At 43.9% G+C, this 15004-nt stretch overlaps 1 protein-coding gene across 1 annotated transcript in view; it reads right to left on the bottom strand.

The window, feature by feature from the left end:
• TMEM67 (transmembrane protein 67) overlaps positions 1-15004 on the bottom strand; it is a 297637-nt gene that overhangs the window by 44385 nt on the left and 238248 nt on the right. The window contains 1 exon segment of the mRNA XM_053715910.1: positions 5700-5816. Coding sequence (XP_053571885.1) covers positions 5700-5816 — 117 coding nt within the window.

The following is a 15004-nucleotide window of genomic DNA, read 5'->3' as shown; positions in this document are numbered from 1 at the left end:
CCTGTAGTATTAAGATGCCCCACTGGATCTAAGGGGAGCAAAACGTATGATACTCTTCAGCCAAAAAGAAAGAGAAGTAGCCATGGCTTTCTGTCCCTTACATTTACCTGAAAAAAACACAAATAAGGCAGCCGACTGACGAAAATCCTTAGTCGCCTGCAGATAGAATTTTAGAGCATGTACCACGTCTAAATTGTGCAGAAGCCGTTCCTTCTGAGAAGAAGGATTAGGACACAAGGAAGGAACAACAATCTCCTGATAAATGTTCCGGTCAGAGACCACTTTAGGAAGAAATCCCATCTTTGTACGTAAAACCACCTTATCCGAATGGAAAATAAGATAAGGAGACTCATACTGCAATGCCAAGAGCTCTGACACTCTAGGAACAGAAGAAATCGCAACAAGAAAGAACACTTTCTAAGATAACAACTTAATATCTAAGGAATGCATAGGCTCAAACGGAACCCCTTGAAGAACCTTAAGAACTAAATTAAGACACCATGGAGGAGTAATTGGTTTGAACACAGGCCTGATCCTGATCAAGGCCTGACAAAAAGATTGTACGTCTGGTACATCCGCCAGACGCTTATGTAACAAAATAGACAAGGCAGAAATTTGACCCTTTAGGGAACTTGCCGATAATCCTTTCTCTAAACCATCTTGGAGAAATGACAAAATTCTAGGAATCCTAACTCTACTCCAAGAGTAGCCCTTGTATTCACACCAATAGAGATATTTACGCCATATCTTGTAGTAAATCTTTCTAGTTACAGGTTTACGAGCCTGAATCATGGTCTCTATGACCGATTCTGAAAAGCCCCGCTTGGATAAAATTAAGCGTTCAATCTCCAAGCAGTCAGCTTCAGAGAAACTAGATTTGGATGAAGGAAGGGCCCTTGAAGTAGAAGGTCCTTCCTCAACGGAAGCCTCCAGGGTGGAAGGGATGACATTTCCAACAGATCTGCATACCAAATCCTGTGAGGCGAAGCCGGTGCAATGAGGATCACCGACGCCCTCTCCTGTTTGATTCGAGCAATGACCCGAGGAAGAAGAGCAAACAGAGGAAATAGGTATGCTAGCCTGAAGGTCCAAGGTACCGCCAGGGCGTCTATCAGTGCAGCCTGAGGATCCCTGAACCTTGATTTGTACCTCGGAAGCTTGGCATTCTGTCGAGATGCCATAAGGTCCAACTCCGGCTGACCCCATTTGAGAATCAGGCTGGAAAACACTTCCGGATGGAGTTCCCACTCCCCCGGGTGAAAGGTCTGCCTGCTCATGAAGTCCGCCTCCCAGTTGTCCACCCCTTGGATGTGGATCACCGACAGACAGCAAGAGTGAGACTCCGCCCACCGAATTATCTTGGCTACCTTTGTTATCGCTAAGGAACTCCTCATTCCTCCCTGATGATTGATGTAAGCCACTGAAGTTATTTTGTCCGACTGGAACCTGATAAACTGGGCCGAGGCTAACTGGGGCCAGGCCAGAAGAGCATTGAAGATCGCTCTCAGCTCCAGAATGTTTATAGGTAGAACAGACTCTGACTGAGTCCAAACTCCCTGAGCCCTTAGGGAGCCCCAGACTGCTCCCCATCCTAGAAGGCTGGCGTCTGTTGTCACAATTACCCAAGAGGGCCTGTGAAAGTAGGCTCCCTGGGAGAGATGACCCTGAGACAGCCACCATTGAAGAGAGTTCCTTGTCTCCTGCTGCTTTATTTTAACTAGCAGTAGTATTCGAGGAGACAAATCCGTATAATCTCCGTTCCATTGGCTGAGCATGTTTAGCTGCAGAGGTCTGAGGTGGAAACAAGCGAACGGGATGATGTCCATTGCCGCCACCATCAGCCCGATTACCTCCATGCACTGAGCCACTGATGGCCGAGGAGCGGACTGAGAATCGAAAATCTTTGATTTCCTGACTTCTGTCAAAAAAATCTTCATAGATAGGGAATCTATTATGGTTCCCAAGAAAATTACCCTTGTATTTGGAACTATGGAGCTCTTTCCCAGATTTACCTTCCACCCGTGAGATCGCAGGAAGGATAACAGCATTTCCGTGTGGGACCTTGCTTGTTGAAAGGATGGCGCCTGGACCAGGATGTCGTCCAGATAGGGAGCCACTGCAATGCCCCTTAATCGAAGCACCGCCAACAGAGATCCCAGAACCTTTGAGAAAATTCTGGGAGCTGTAGCAAGATCGAAAGGAAGAGCCACAAATTGGAAGTGTTTGTCTAGAAAGGCAAACCTTAGAAACTTGTGATGATCCCTGTGAATGGGAACATGCAGGTACGCGTCCTTTAAATCCACTGTTGTCATAAATTGACCCTCTTGGACCAAAGGAAGAATGGAAAGAATAGTTTCCATCTTGAAGGATGGTACTTTGAGGAATATGTTTAGACTCTTGAGATCTAGAATTGGTCTGAAGGTTCCCTCTTTTTTGGGAACCACAAACAGATTGGAATAAAAGCCCAGACCCTGTTCCTGCATTGGAACAGGAACTATTATTCCCAGGACGGAGAGGTCCCGTACACAATGTAAGAACGCCTCTCTTTTTGTCTGGTCTACAGATAATTTTGAATGCAGAAACCTGCCTCTGGGAGGAAAACTTCTGAATTCTAGTTTGTATCCCTGGGACACTATTTCTACTGCCCAGGGATCCTGAACATTTCAAACCCAAGCCTTAGTGAAGAAGGAAAGTCTGCCCCCTACAAGATCCGGTCCCGGATCGGGGGCAGGCCCTTCATGCTGACTTGGAGTCAATGGCAGGCTTCTTGGACTGTTTTCCCTTACTCCAAGACTGGTTGGGTCTCCAAGAAGGTTTAGCCTGTTCTTGTTTGGGGGCAGAAGCGGAAGAATTTCCCTTGAAATTTCGAAAGGAACGAAAATAATTCTGACGTCCCTTTTGCTTGATTCTCTTATCCTGAGGGAGAAGATGACCTTTACCTCCCGTGATATCTGAGATTATTTCCGTCAAGCCCGGTCCAAACAAAGTTTTCCCTTTGTAAGGAATCACTAACAGTTTAGATTTAGATGATACATCCGCAGACCAAGGTTTTAACCATAAGGCTCTGCGGGCTAGAACAGAGAAACCTGAAATCTTTGCTCCCAGCTTGATAACTTGTAGGGCAGCATCCGTAATGAAGGAATTAGCCAACTTAAGAGCCTTTATCCTATCCTGAATCTCGTCCTAGGGAGTGTCTGTCTTAATAGCATCAGACAACGCATCAAACCAATATGCCGCCACCCTGGTGATGGTAGCAATGCACACAGCAGGTTGCCATTGTAACCCCCGGTGTACATACATCTTCTTAAGTAACCCCTCTAATTTTTTGTCCATAGGATCTTTAAAAGCACAACTATCCTCTATGGGTATAGTAGTTCTCTAAGCCAGGGTGGAAACAGCTCCTTCCACCTTAGGGACTGTTTGCCAAGCCTCCTTGACAGAGTCGGCTATAGGAAACATCTTTTTAAATATAGGAATGAGAAAAAGGGATACCCGGTCTCTCCCACTCCTTAGCAATGATCTCAGAAGCTCGGTCTGGTACCGGAAAAACCTCTATCGAGGAAAGTACCTCAAAATATTTGTTTAGTTTACTGGATTTCTTCGGATTAACTACGACCATAGTGTTGCTGTCATCTAATGTAGCTAAAACCTCCTTAAGTAACAGACGGAGGTGCTCAAGCTTAAACCTGAAGGATACAACTTCAGTATCAGTAGTAGGTATTACACTGTCAGAGTCTGAGATTTCACCCTCAGATGCTACCGAAGGATCCTCCTCCTCAGGCTTCTGGGAGGGAACATCCGAAATAGCAACAACTGCGTCAGTAACTTCACCTACTGAATGTCTTTTCTTCTTTCGCTTCCCCTGCAACATAGGGAAGGCAGATAATGCATCAGAAACTGCAGAGGACATGAGAGAAGCGATGTCTTGCAATGTAACTCCTGGGGGAGTTAGAAAGGAAGCGCAGGGCACTGCATGTGTGGGTGAAACAAATTGGGACGCTTGAGGAGAAAGCTGCGGCATATATTGAACATTGACATTAGACTCCTGAACAGTATCCTCCTTGGAGAATGATGGCTCAGAAAAAAGTCTATCCCTGTAATTTAAAGTTCTCTCAATGCATTAGGAACAGAAAGGGATTGGTGGTTCCACATTGGCATCAAAACACAAAGAACAAGTAACATTTTGCAAGGTTTCCTGGTCCATTCTAACTCACAATGTCAAATATCAGATAAAAAGTTAAAATCTTTAATCAAATTTAAAACTTGAAAAAAATGTTACTGTCACTTTAAATTTTAAACAGTAACTTTTTTACTTTTACATTGCAGAAATGACAGTAAATTTAAACAATATCTCAGATCACCTCTACACCTCAGCAGCTAAGCTGAGGTGCCTACCTGCCTAATGACTTTTTCTGAACAGGAGACGATATTTTATTTAATGGATCTGGACTCAGCAACAGATGAAAGAAACCGGTCTCTGTTTCCAACCACGCATAGGAAAAGCGCAATACGTATACAGAAAACAGAAGCTGCACTAAACAGGAAGTACAGGCAAAAGGCGCGCAACGCAAATTGCCGCCTCCTGTAGACTTGCCCATTGTGGGCGTCGCACAGGTCTTCTCCCGGTCGGTCTATTTTTATATAAGTGAAACCGCCGGGAGAATAGAACCACCAACTTGCCTCAATAAAATTTTAAGTCCCAGTGCCTGCGTTCAGCTGTCTACACCAAAGAGCCTCCCCTGAGCCTTTGTATGTGTCCCTTCTAATAAAGTGCCTTTTTATTCTGAGTCTTCTATATCCCCAGAAAATAATAAGTAAGCACTTACCTCCTCATCTGCCTGACAGCAAGGCAGCTCCCAGGTTTGAGAGGTCCCCTCCCTCCCATGGACCTGTGAAAAGAAAGAACTGACTGAGTAATATTATCCAGTCTGTCAGGGTTAGGGCAGCATCAGTATATGGGAGGCAAGGTGAGAATTATGTCCCACAAGTTCCCATTGCTCTAAAGTCACCACTGCTCTACTGAAGAGACTGATATGGACTACGGCTACACCCTAGGACAAAGCAGCACAATCTTGCACCACTTTGAAAATAATAAACTCTTGATTGAAGATCTTTTTCTGACACCTAACTTTACCACTTCCTTGCTCTAACATAGGCAAAGAGAATGACTGGGGTGGGAGGGAAGGGAGGTGATATTTAACAACTTGGCTGTGGTGCTCTTTGCCACCTCCTGCTGGGCAGGAGTGATATTCCCAGTAGTAATTAGATGATCCGTGGACTCATCGTGTCATTAAAAAGAAACAACGTTTTCACCTCTTAGTCGATAGCCGTGCGGTAAATCCGGCTTGGTGCCCATGGGAGCCAGATATCCCGCACGGCTATTGGCTAAGAGGTGAAAACGTCACCTCTTAGCAAAAAATTTTTTTAGCTGTGGGCTGCTGTAGCAGCTAAAAACGGCGATCGATTGAAACAAATAAAGGAGCTTTCTACATTAAGTATCTTATACTTAATAAATGAAAGTTCCCTTTATTTGTTTCAATAGTCAATCCTAGTGTATGTAAAACTTACAAAGGATTGACTTTAACTTTAATATTTCTTCCTTAGTGTACACACTTAGCAACCAAGATTTATAGTACTTATTTTATACAGCTTATATTGGCAACAAGGATAGATTAATAACGTTTTTAAATTCCACTTACTGCTTCTCTCTTTAAATTAACATTCATTTCTTCCATGTTAGTATCAGAATGTCCATGAACAGATCGACCATGGATATAATACCCAAAGCATTTGTGTGACAAAAGAAACACAGATATCTGTAGTGGGAATGAATAGAAATGGAATTATTAGTAAGGATTCAGTTATATGCATTTGTGTCTGTTGTATTCAAATCACAGTAAGCATGTGGTCAATTCAGTGAATCCACAGTGCTTTTTAAAAATAAAAATAAATAAAAAATCATCAAATATACTGGTTTCCCCAGGGAAGGGCATAACATAAAAATATAATTGGGTTGCTATGACTGCTGTTTTAAAAGGTAGGAGTAAGGAGCCACTATTAGTTGCTGATTAGTGCTAGTTTGAGTTTGTGCAGAATCTAGAATGTAGCTAGGTCAGGCAAATTGCAGTATTATGCAGTTTACTTAGGTTAAAGAATTTGACTTCCATCCTTACTAAGGAGAGAACAAGCACAATACATTTTTACAGCTAAAACAAGGTATTTTACAGTAAAAGCCAGCATAAATAATATCAAATGTATACTGCAACATTGCTTCATTTGCACTAATTAATTAAATAATAGAGTTTAACACTGATTTAAAATTGCATTACTTGGAAAAGGTAAAGAAATACAATACTGCTAATTGTAGTACTGATAATATTGCCAGTTGCAGTATGTATGTATGCACATGACTGCAAAGCATGCACTTCTGATAACAATACAAATTAGTGGACCTACCCCAATCAGCTGAATGCCACAAATATAACCAGGGATAACCAGCTGTAAGTCACTTACTGACCTGTAAACCACAAACTAAAAAATGGATAACACTAGCCTGTGTGGCTAAAAAATGATTAAAACTAAAAAGATGCCCCTTTGTGCCACGTTATGGAAACTCTACTATAAAATTACTATCTGATGTCATTTAGTTCCTACCACTTTGAACCACATATTTTCCGGTACCTCTCCTCTTTGTTGGTGAGACTGCAGACATACAGGTAATGATATATATATATACAGGGAGTGCAGAATTATTAGGCAAATGAGTATTTTGACCACATCATCCTCTTTATGCATGTTGTCTTACTCCAAGCTGTATAGGCTCGAAAGCCTACTACCAATTAAGCATATTAGGTGATGTGCATCTCTGTAATGAGAAGGGGTGTGGTCTAATGACGTCAACACCCTATATCAGGTGTGCATAATTATTAGGCAACTTCCTTTCCTTTGGCAAAATGGGTCAAAAGAAGGACTTGACAGGCTGAGAAAAGTAAAAAATAGTGAGATATCTTGCAGAGGGATGCAGCACTCTTAAAATTGCAAAGCTTCTGAAGCGTGATCATCGAACAATCAAGCGTTTCATTCAAAATAGTCAACAGGGTCGCAAGAAGCGTGTGGAAAAACCAAGGCGCAAAATAACTGCCCATGAACTGAGAAAAGTCAAGCGTGCAGCTGCCAAGATGCCACTTGCCACCAGTTTGGCCATATTTCAGAGCTGCAACATCACTGGAGTGCCCAAAAGCACAATGTGTACAATACTCAGAGACATGGCCAAGGTAAGAAAGGCTGAAAGACGACCACCACTGAACAAGACACACAAGCTGAAATGTCAAGACTGGGCCAAGAAATATCTCAAGACTGATTTTTCTAAGGTTTTATGGACTGATGAAATGAGAGTGAGTCTTGATGGGCCAGATGGATGGGCCCGTGGCTGGATTGGTAAAGGGCAGAGAGCTCCAGTCCGACTCAGACGCCAGCAAGGTGGAGGTGGAGTACTGGTTTGGGCTGATATCATCAAAGATGAGCTTGTGGGGCCTTTTCTGGTTGAGGATGGAGTCAAGCTCAACTCCCAGTCCTACTGCCAGTTTCTGGAAGACACCTTCTTCAAGCAGTGGTACAGGAAGAAGTCTGCATCCTTCAAGAAAAACATGATTTTCATGCAGGACAATGCTCCATCACACGCGTCCAAGTACTCCACAGCGTGGCTGGCAAGAAAGGGTATAAAAGAAGAAAATCTAATGACATGGCCTCCTTGTTCACCTGATCTGAACCCCATTGAGAACCTGTGGTCCATCATCAAATGTGAGATTTACAAGGAGGGAAAACAGTACACCTCTCTGAACAGTGTCTGGGAGGCTGTGGTTGCTGCTGCACGCAATGTTGATGGTGAACAGATCAAAACACTGACAGTATCCATGGATGGCAGGCTTTTGAGTGTCCTTGCAAAGAAAGGTGGCTATATTGGTCACTGATTTGTTTTTGTTTTGTTTTTGAATGTCAGAAATGTATATTTTTGAATGTTGAGATGTTATATTGGTTTCACTGGTAAAAATAAATAATCGAAATGGGTATATATTTGTTTTTTGTTAAGTTGCCTAATAATTATGCACAGTAATAGTCACCTGCACACACAGATATCCCCCTAAAATAGCTATAACTAAAAACAAACTAAAAACTACTTCAAAAACTATTCAGCTTTGATATTAATGAGTTTTTTGGGTTCATTGAGAACATGGTTGTTGTTCAATAATAAAATTAATCCTCAAAAATACAACTTGCCTAATAATTCTGCACTCCCTGTATATACACATACATATATACAGGTAGCCCTCAGTTTACGCCGGGGTTAGGTTCCAGAAGGAATGGTTGTAAATTTAAACCATTGTAAATTGAAACCCAGTTAATAATGTAAGTGAATGGAAAGTGAGGGAGTTAGGTTCCAGGCCCCTCTCAAAATTGTCATAAGTAACACCTAATACATTATTTTTAAAGCTTTGAAAAGAAGACTTTAAATGCTAAACAGCATTATAAACCTAATAAAATAATCACACAACACAGAATATATAATTAAACTAAGTTAAATGAACAAAAACATTTGCTAAACAGCATTATAAAACAAATACAATAATCACACAACACAGACTTTACTTGCAGTTTTTTGGAAACAGATTTATAGACCGGAAGATCTTGTTCCTTTGCAAGCTGCTCGATAGCTCAGGTCTGGTTAAACTGATTAATTTTAGTTTGCTTGGCTTGCATATCTTTGCTGCAACACAAGCGGACAGCTCCACCTACTGGCTATTTTAATCAATGCACTGCTTCTCAATGCTTTTCAACAGCAGTCACATGACTGAAAAAAAGGTTGTTATTCTGAAACAGTGCAAATTGAACCGTGTGCTAACCTTGCATGGAAACATATATATGTATGTATGGATTACATTGCACTGAAAATATTGATCAATATATAAAGTCTAAAGGGTAGTGTAATACAGCAGTTCAAGAATGTAAGAGGGCAGGTGGGATGTGTGTCAATAGCTTCTGGAGCGGAGTACAATGAAAACCATAAAGGACCAGATTACAAGTGGAGTGGTAATTATCGCTTGCGCGCTAACTCCGCTAGAAGTTAGCTTTTTGCACATGTTGGGTAGTCCTCGTTTTACAAGTTGAAAGTAAAAAGTTTTTGTTAACGCACTAACCCAATGCGCGCAAAAAGTAGAGGAATATCAATGAAGCAAAAAAAGTGAAAAAAACATAAATTATGCTTACCTGATAATTTCCTTTTCTTGAGACGGAAAGAGTCCACAGCTGCATTCATTACTTTTGGGAATTCAGAACCTGGCCACTAGGAGGAGGCAAAGACACCCCAGCCAAAGGCTTAAATACCTCTCCCACTTCCCCCATCCCCCTTTCTGGAGGAAAGACATGGAGAAGGCCGTAGACTAATCAGTCAAGGGCCGAATGAAAAATCATTCAGGTCACCACTGTTGAATAGAACAGAGAAAAACTCCCCGTAAAAAGGGCTCAAACTCCATCCAAGGACAATTCAGCACTCGCTGAACACTGGGTCGACCTAAACCAGACTACAGTATCATAAGTCTATAAGGATCCAAAATAAGACCCCTAGAACTGGGACCCAGAGCCATCTCAAAACGACCGACACCTCCAGGGAGCACAGACCTCACAGTGGATGAATCTGGGCTAACCCGGAAAAACAGGCACATGACTCACTCATAAATTCCCAGCCCAAAGGGAATAGAACGCCCTAGCAGCAGGCCAACTCTCCACCAACAAGGTGCTAGGTCGTAATCATGCAAACTACTCTAGAGCCCAAAGTGCACCAAGAACCGCACATGAGAAGTCCAAGACTAAGGGAAATAATTATGAGAACAGAGTTTGTCCAAAGAGAGAGTAGAACAAAGACTAGTTTCCATAATCCTCTCAGATTATCCTTCTGGAGGACCCCCCCAAGGTAAGAATGTAGAGTATCCCGAATCCTGGCGGAACGTCCCCTAAGCGAAAGCTAGGAAAGGAGGAAACAACAGTCTATAGTCCCTAATATGGAACTACGAACTCCCAGAAGTAGAAAAGAGCTGCACGGCCCTCAACTTCTGCCAGCAAAAAAACGACGATGTCCATACAGGCCCGACCGTAAGGAAGAGACCTCAAGAGGGATAAGTCCTAAAAAGGACAATCCCAAGGAACTGGCTGCACGAAGAACCTAAATCCTTCAACCCACGCGGGAAGGAAACACTCTAAATCCCGAAAGCAGAACCAACAGAGATGTCGTAGCGAATCTCAAAGGAAACCCGGCCAACTAGATTGAAAGGCTAATGAGGACCGAACACAATCCTCCATGCCCCTAGACAAACCACAGATCATCAAATCCTTTTGGAATGCTAGCTGAAAACTTGTAAAAGAAAAACAAATAGTAGTGGGAACCACTCTGCGCCCTAACCGGACCAACCAGGTATAACAGGTGCCACGTGTCTGAAATAGGCCTTAAAAACAGAAGGATTGGTACCCAGTCAGGACCAGCCTAAAACCAAGGGCCCATTACTGACAAGGCCACATCAGGCATCCTCTTACGAGGGAGAGATCAACAACAGACAACAGAAGACTAAAACACGTCCTCATGTAGAAGTAAACAGTGGGACCACAAAATCACGAGTATCGATTCCAGAGAAGAAAAATTTGCAAAGAAATGTTATAACAAACATGAGCTTTAAACCAAATAAAATCCATCCTACCAGATTATAAAAGATAAGGCAACCTGTATGTTATTGCCCAAGAAGAACGGACACTCCTGCAGGACCAGCCCAACAGGAAACCGAGTCTTCCAAGCTCAGAACTGGAAAATACTCAAGAAAACAAGACTATAAGAAGATTACTTCATACCCTTAAGTCTAATCGTGCATGTAATCTGCATCAGAAGAGTGAGGGTCCACCACCCCATTAAGGGTAGGATCCTCCAGCAATGCCAAAAACATAAATTATGCTTACCTGATAATTTCCTTTTCTTCGGATGGGAAGAGTCCACAGCTGCATTCATTACTTTTGGGAAATAAGAACCTGGCCACCAGGAGGAGGCAAAGACAACCCAGCCAAAGGCTTAAATACTCCTCCCACTCCCCTCATACCCCAGTCATTCTACCGAGGAACAAGCAACAGTAGAAGAAATATCAGGTTGAAAGGTACCAGAAGATAATAAGGACGCCCCACATAAAATTACGGGTGGGGAGCTGTGGACTCTTTGCATCATAAGGAAAGGAAATTATTGGGTAAGCATAATCTATGTTTTTCTTCTTAAATGGAAAGAGTCCACAGCTACATTCATTACTTTTGGGAAAACAATACCCAAGCTATAGAGGGCACTGAATGCCAAAATGGGAGAGTACATTAGGCGGCCCATACTGAGGGCACCAAGCCTGAACCTCTACCCGATAAAAAACCCTGCTTCATCTTAAGCCGAGAACATTTTAAGAGGAAAATCCCAAATGACATTGACTCACAGTTAGTCCAGAAGCCAAACTAGAGACCACAAACGGACTCGACTGAGCCAACAGTCCTCCAGGAGACACAGTCGCCCAACAATCAGTCCTCTTCCGCTCATCTCCACAAATGAAGGAGACACCATCCGAAACCCTCAAGGGAACAAGGCAAAGGAGAACCAAGGAAACCGAAAGGTCCCCTAATACAAAAAAGAACACCTCCACGAGTGAGCCCAGTTCACAGAGACCCAAAAGGGCCCAACAGGGATAAGACAGGGCACAGGGAGAGAAAAGACGTCTCTCTCCAATATCCTGCAAGCACGGATTGCAACTGAAGAGGCAAAGTCCTCCCAGTGTCAAGAATACAAAGGCATTCGACCATGAAAAAGTGCGTAATACATCCAGGTGAGAAACCCCAAGTTTAAGAACATAGAGTCCATAACAGGACGACACAGAGGATACTTGTGAGGAGGTAGAAGCAGTCAAGTAAGAAACAGACCGCAAAAGCAACGCCCAGAAAGAGGGCATGCTCCAGGCAACCTAAGTTGCCGGACCTACACACACACAGGTCCCTAAAAAGGGGAACAAAAAACCTCAATCGAGGCCCCCTGAGAAGGAGAGCATACCCTCAGAACCTGAAGGAAGAGTAAACTCTCTTCTGAATCAATGGAGCCAGTTGAAAGGAAAATTTATACCCTAGCAGACTAAGCGAACAGGATAGACTCAACAAAGCTCACACATCCAGAGGAGACTGTGACCGAACGCAGCTCCATAGACCACTCGGCCATCCTGACCTGCAGACCCACAGCCAGCTGGACCAACCCAGCCTCAGGGATCCAAAACAGGGGAACAAAAGAATCCCGAAACAGGTATACGAACGAGCGTAAGGATAGCACAGCCATCCCCACAGAGTACAAGTACAAACCGACTCTGAAAACAGACAACAAGGCCATAGACAAAAGGATCTATCAAAATAAAAGCCCAACAAGTCTGCTTGGAGCCAGCAAGACCCCCGGGGGAACCAATCCCACCTTTCTGCCTCCCATACAGGAGAAGCCCCAAGCAAGGACTCTATCTCCATAGGGAGGAGAATATCCCTTAAAAAAAAGGGGATGATGCCGGAAGGGCAACAACTGTCCTCAAGGCCCAAAGTCATCAGCTAATGGGAAGAGAAACTCCCAACACAGATGTCCTAGAAAAAGACCCCCCTACAAGTAGCTTGCCAAGCAGAGGCACAGTCAACCCATTCGCCTGCAGAGCAGGGAATCCACGGGAACACTAGCAAGCTGACCAGGGGAATGCAACCCTAAGACTCACCAGAAATTGGATGTCCAACACCAGTGGCTGGGTATGAACCAACCACCCTTGAGGCTCAAGCCACACAGCTAACCACCAGATATGGGTCACTCTGTGGCAAAGAGTAAAAAATACCCCAAAATCCTGGTCAATCATGACCAGGTTAGGTAGATGGAGCAAGGACATAGCCCCAGTTCCCATTACCATGGAACACCCCGACCAGCCTGAGATCCAAGATTCCAAAACCACCCAAGACTGGGTCAGGAAAAAGGCCAAGCGAAGCTTCAGCAACCGGAAAGTCTCAGGGAGAGAAACAGGTCCGGGCACCTAATAGTTCAAGCAAACCTTACCCTAGAACTAAACACCCCAACTGGTCAAAAAGCCAGACACAAGGGTATGGATGCATATCCAGAGAATCCGGATAAGGAGAAGAACTCGAAAGCCCCGACCAAAGGAACCACCCCTAGCTAAGTCCAACGCTCCAAGGAGCAAGGCTAGAAGTTGTATGAAAATACTTCTCAGAGCCTCAGGACAACCAAGGGATACCTCGAGGTCAAAAAGAATCCTACTAGCAGGACTAGTCTCCCTATCATCTCCGCACAAGCAGAGGACACAAGGAAGAGAAAGGCACTAAGCCTACCCAGCTCTGGAAAACCCAGAGCTAAACAAAGTCCCCGCAGGGAACAACCATCACCTGGAAACACAGATCCCTAAAAGGAGATCCAACTCACCCGGAGACAATGGAAGAAGACCCAAAGGTTTCTTATAACTCAGACAGACAGCACACGTCCAAGAGTAAGAGCTGCATCTAGATACACTACAAACAGCTTATGCGTACACCCGCAAGGTGTCAAAAGCTGCAACTGGTTTCAAACTGCAAATCTTCTGCATGCTAGACAGCTATCCTGTACAAGCTGTTGGATCAAGCCCAAAAGGACAAATCCAGAGGCCTTAAAATGAAGGCCAAACCGCTCAACTGCGGTAAGGGGCGTTAAGCCCTCCAACCCTCCACCACATGAAATCAGATGTCAGATAGAGTGATGCAGCGGAAAACTCCCCTGCCCGGCCATCTATGACTGAAGGCTCTAAGGACTGAAACAATCCGTCCCACCTCACAGACCCACAGGTCCTCTCGAATGCTTAGTTGAACATGAAAAACAATGATAACCTGAGCACTCTGCGCTTCTACCGAACCAGCCAAGCAGAACAGCGCCACATGTCTGAACAGCCGCAAGACCGAACGAACCCAACAGGACCAGTCTGAACCTAGGGTCCTACCGGCAAGCTGCATAAATTCTTCCTCATAGGGAAAAAACAGAAAACAGACATTTCTAACATAGGCCTAACATGTCCAAAACAACTTCCGAAGAAGTAAGAAAGAGTATCAATCCCAGAAGGTTCCCAAAAGAAACAAAAACAAATAAAAGACATCCCGGATATAAATAAAATATAAGACAACCCGGAGGTTAACGCCCGAAAAGAAACAGGCCTACCCGCAGGACCAGCCAAACGGAGCCCTATTTTTCAAAACTGAGAAAGATCTCAAAAAAATGACAATCGGGAGATTACTTCATCCCCACATGTCTAATGAAGTGCACCATTGGAATTAGCAGACTGAAAATCCCCGTATCTGGTAACGATAGGGTCATTCAATAACTGAAAAACATGTCTGAGCAATATGCGAAGGCGCGCAATCCTGTAATGAAAGGCACAACACTCAGGGACAGTTACACCCGTGGGAAACTGTAGAGGCTCTCCCCAAGGCTGAAGGCCCGGGACAATAGGGCACAAGCACATTCTCAAATAAACGTCTGGACTCTGCAGATGAACAATCGCCAACATTATGTGGAAGCGAAAATGTGCTGCAACCTCCGGGGGGAACACGCCACCCTGTATGGAGGAATCAGAAACTGGGTCACCCACATAAGTATGAATTGGTAGGGAACACGCCTCTCGGAGGACAGGAGCCCCAGAGGAGGATGGCTCAGCAGTCCCTTGATTCCTCGAGCCCGAGGAACCAGGCGCTCTGATATGGCATACGGAACAAAACTGGTTGCATGTGTCAATGAGGCCAATCCGGATTTGTCACCGGACACAGAATCTGAAATCAAAATAATCTCAATATCAGAATCTTCCGTAACTGAATCTGAAATTAGCACAGTTTTAGCATCAGAATCCTCCATAACTGGATAAAGGATATATAAATATGGACTAAAGTAGTA

Source organism: Bombina bombina, chromosome 5 (assembly GCF_027579735.1).
Source record: "Bombina bombina isolate aBomBom1 chromosome 5, aBomBom1.pri, whole genome shotgun sequence".
Lineage (NCBI taxonomy): Eukaryota > Metazoa > Chordata > Amphibia > Anura > Bombinatoridae > Bombina > Bombina bombina.
Note: the sequence above shows the minus strand (reverse complement) of the source record. Positions and strands in the feature narration are given on the sequence as shown.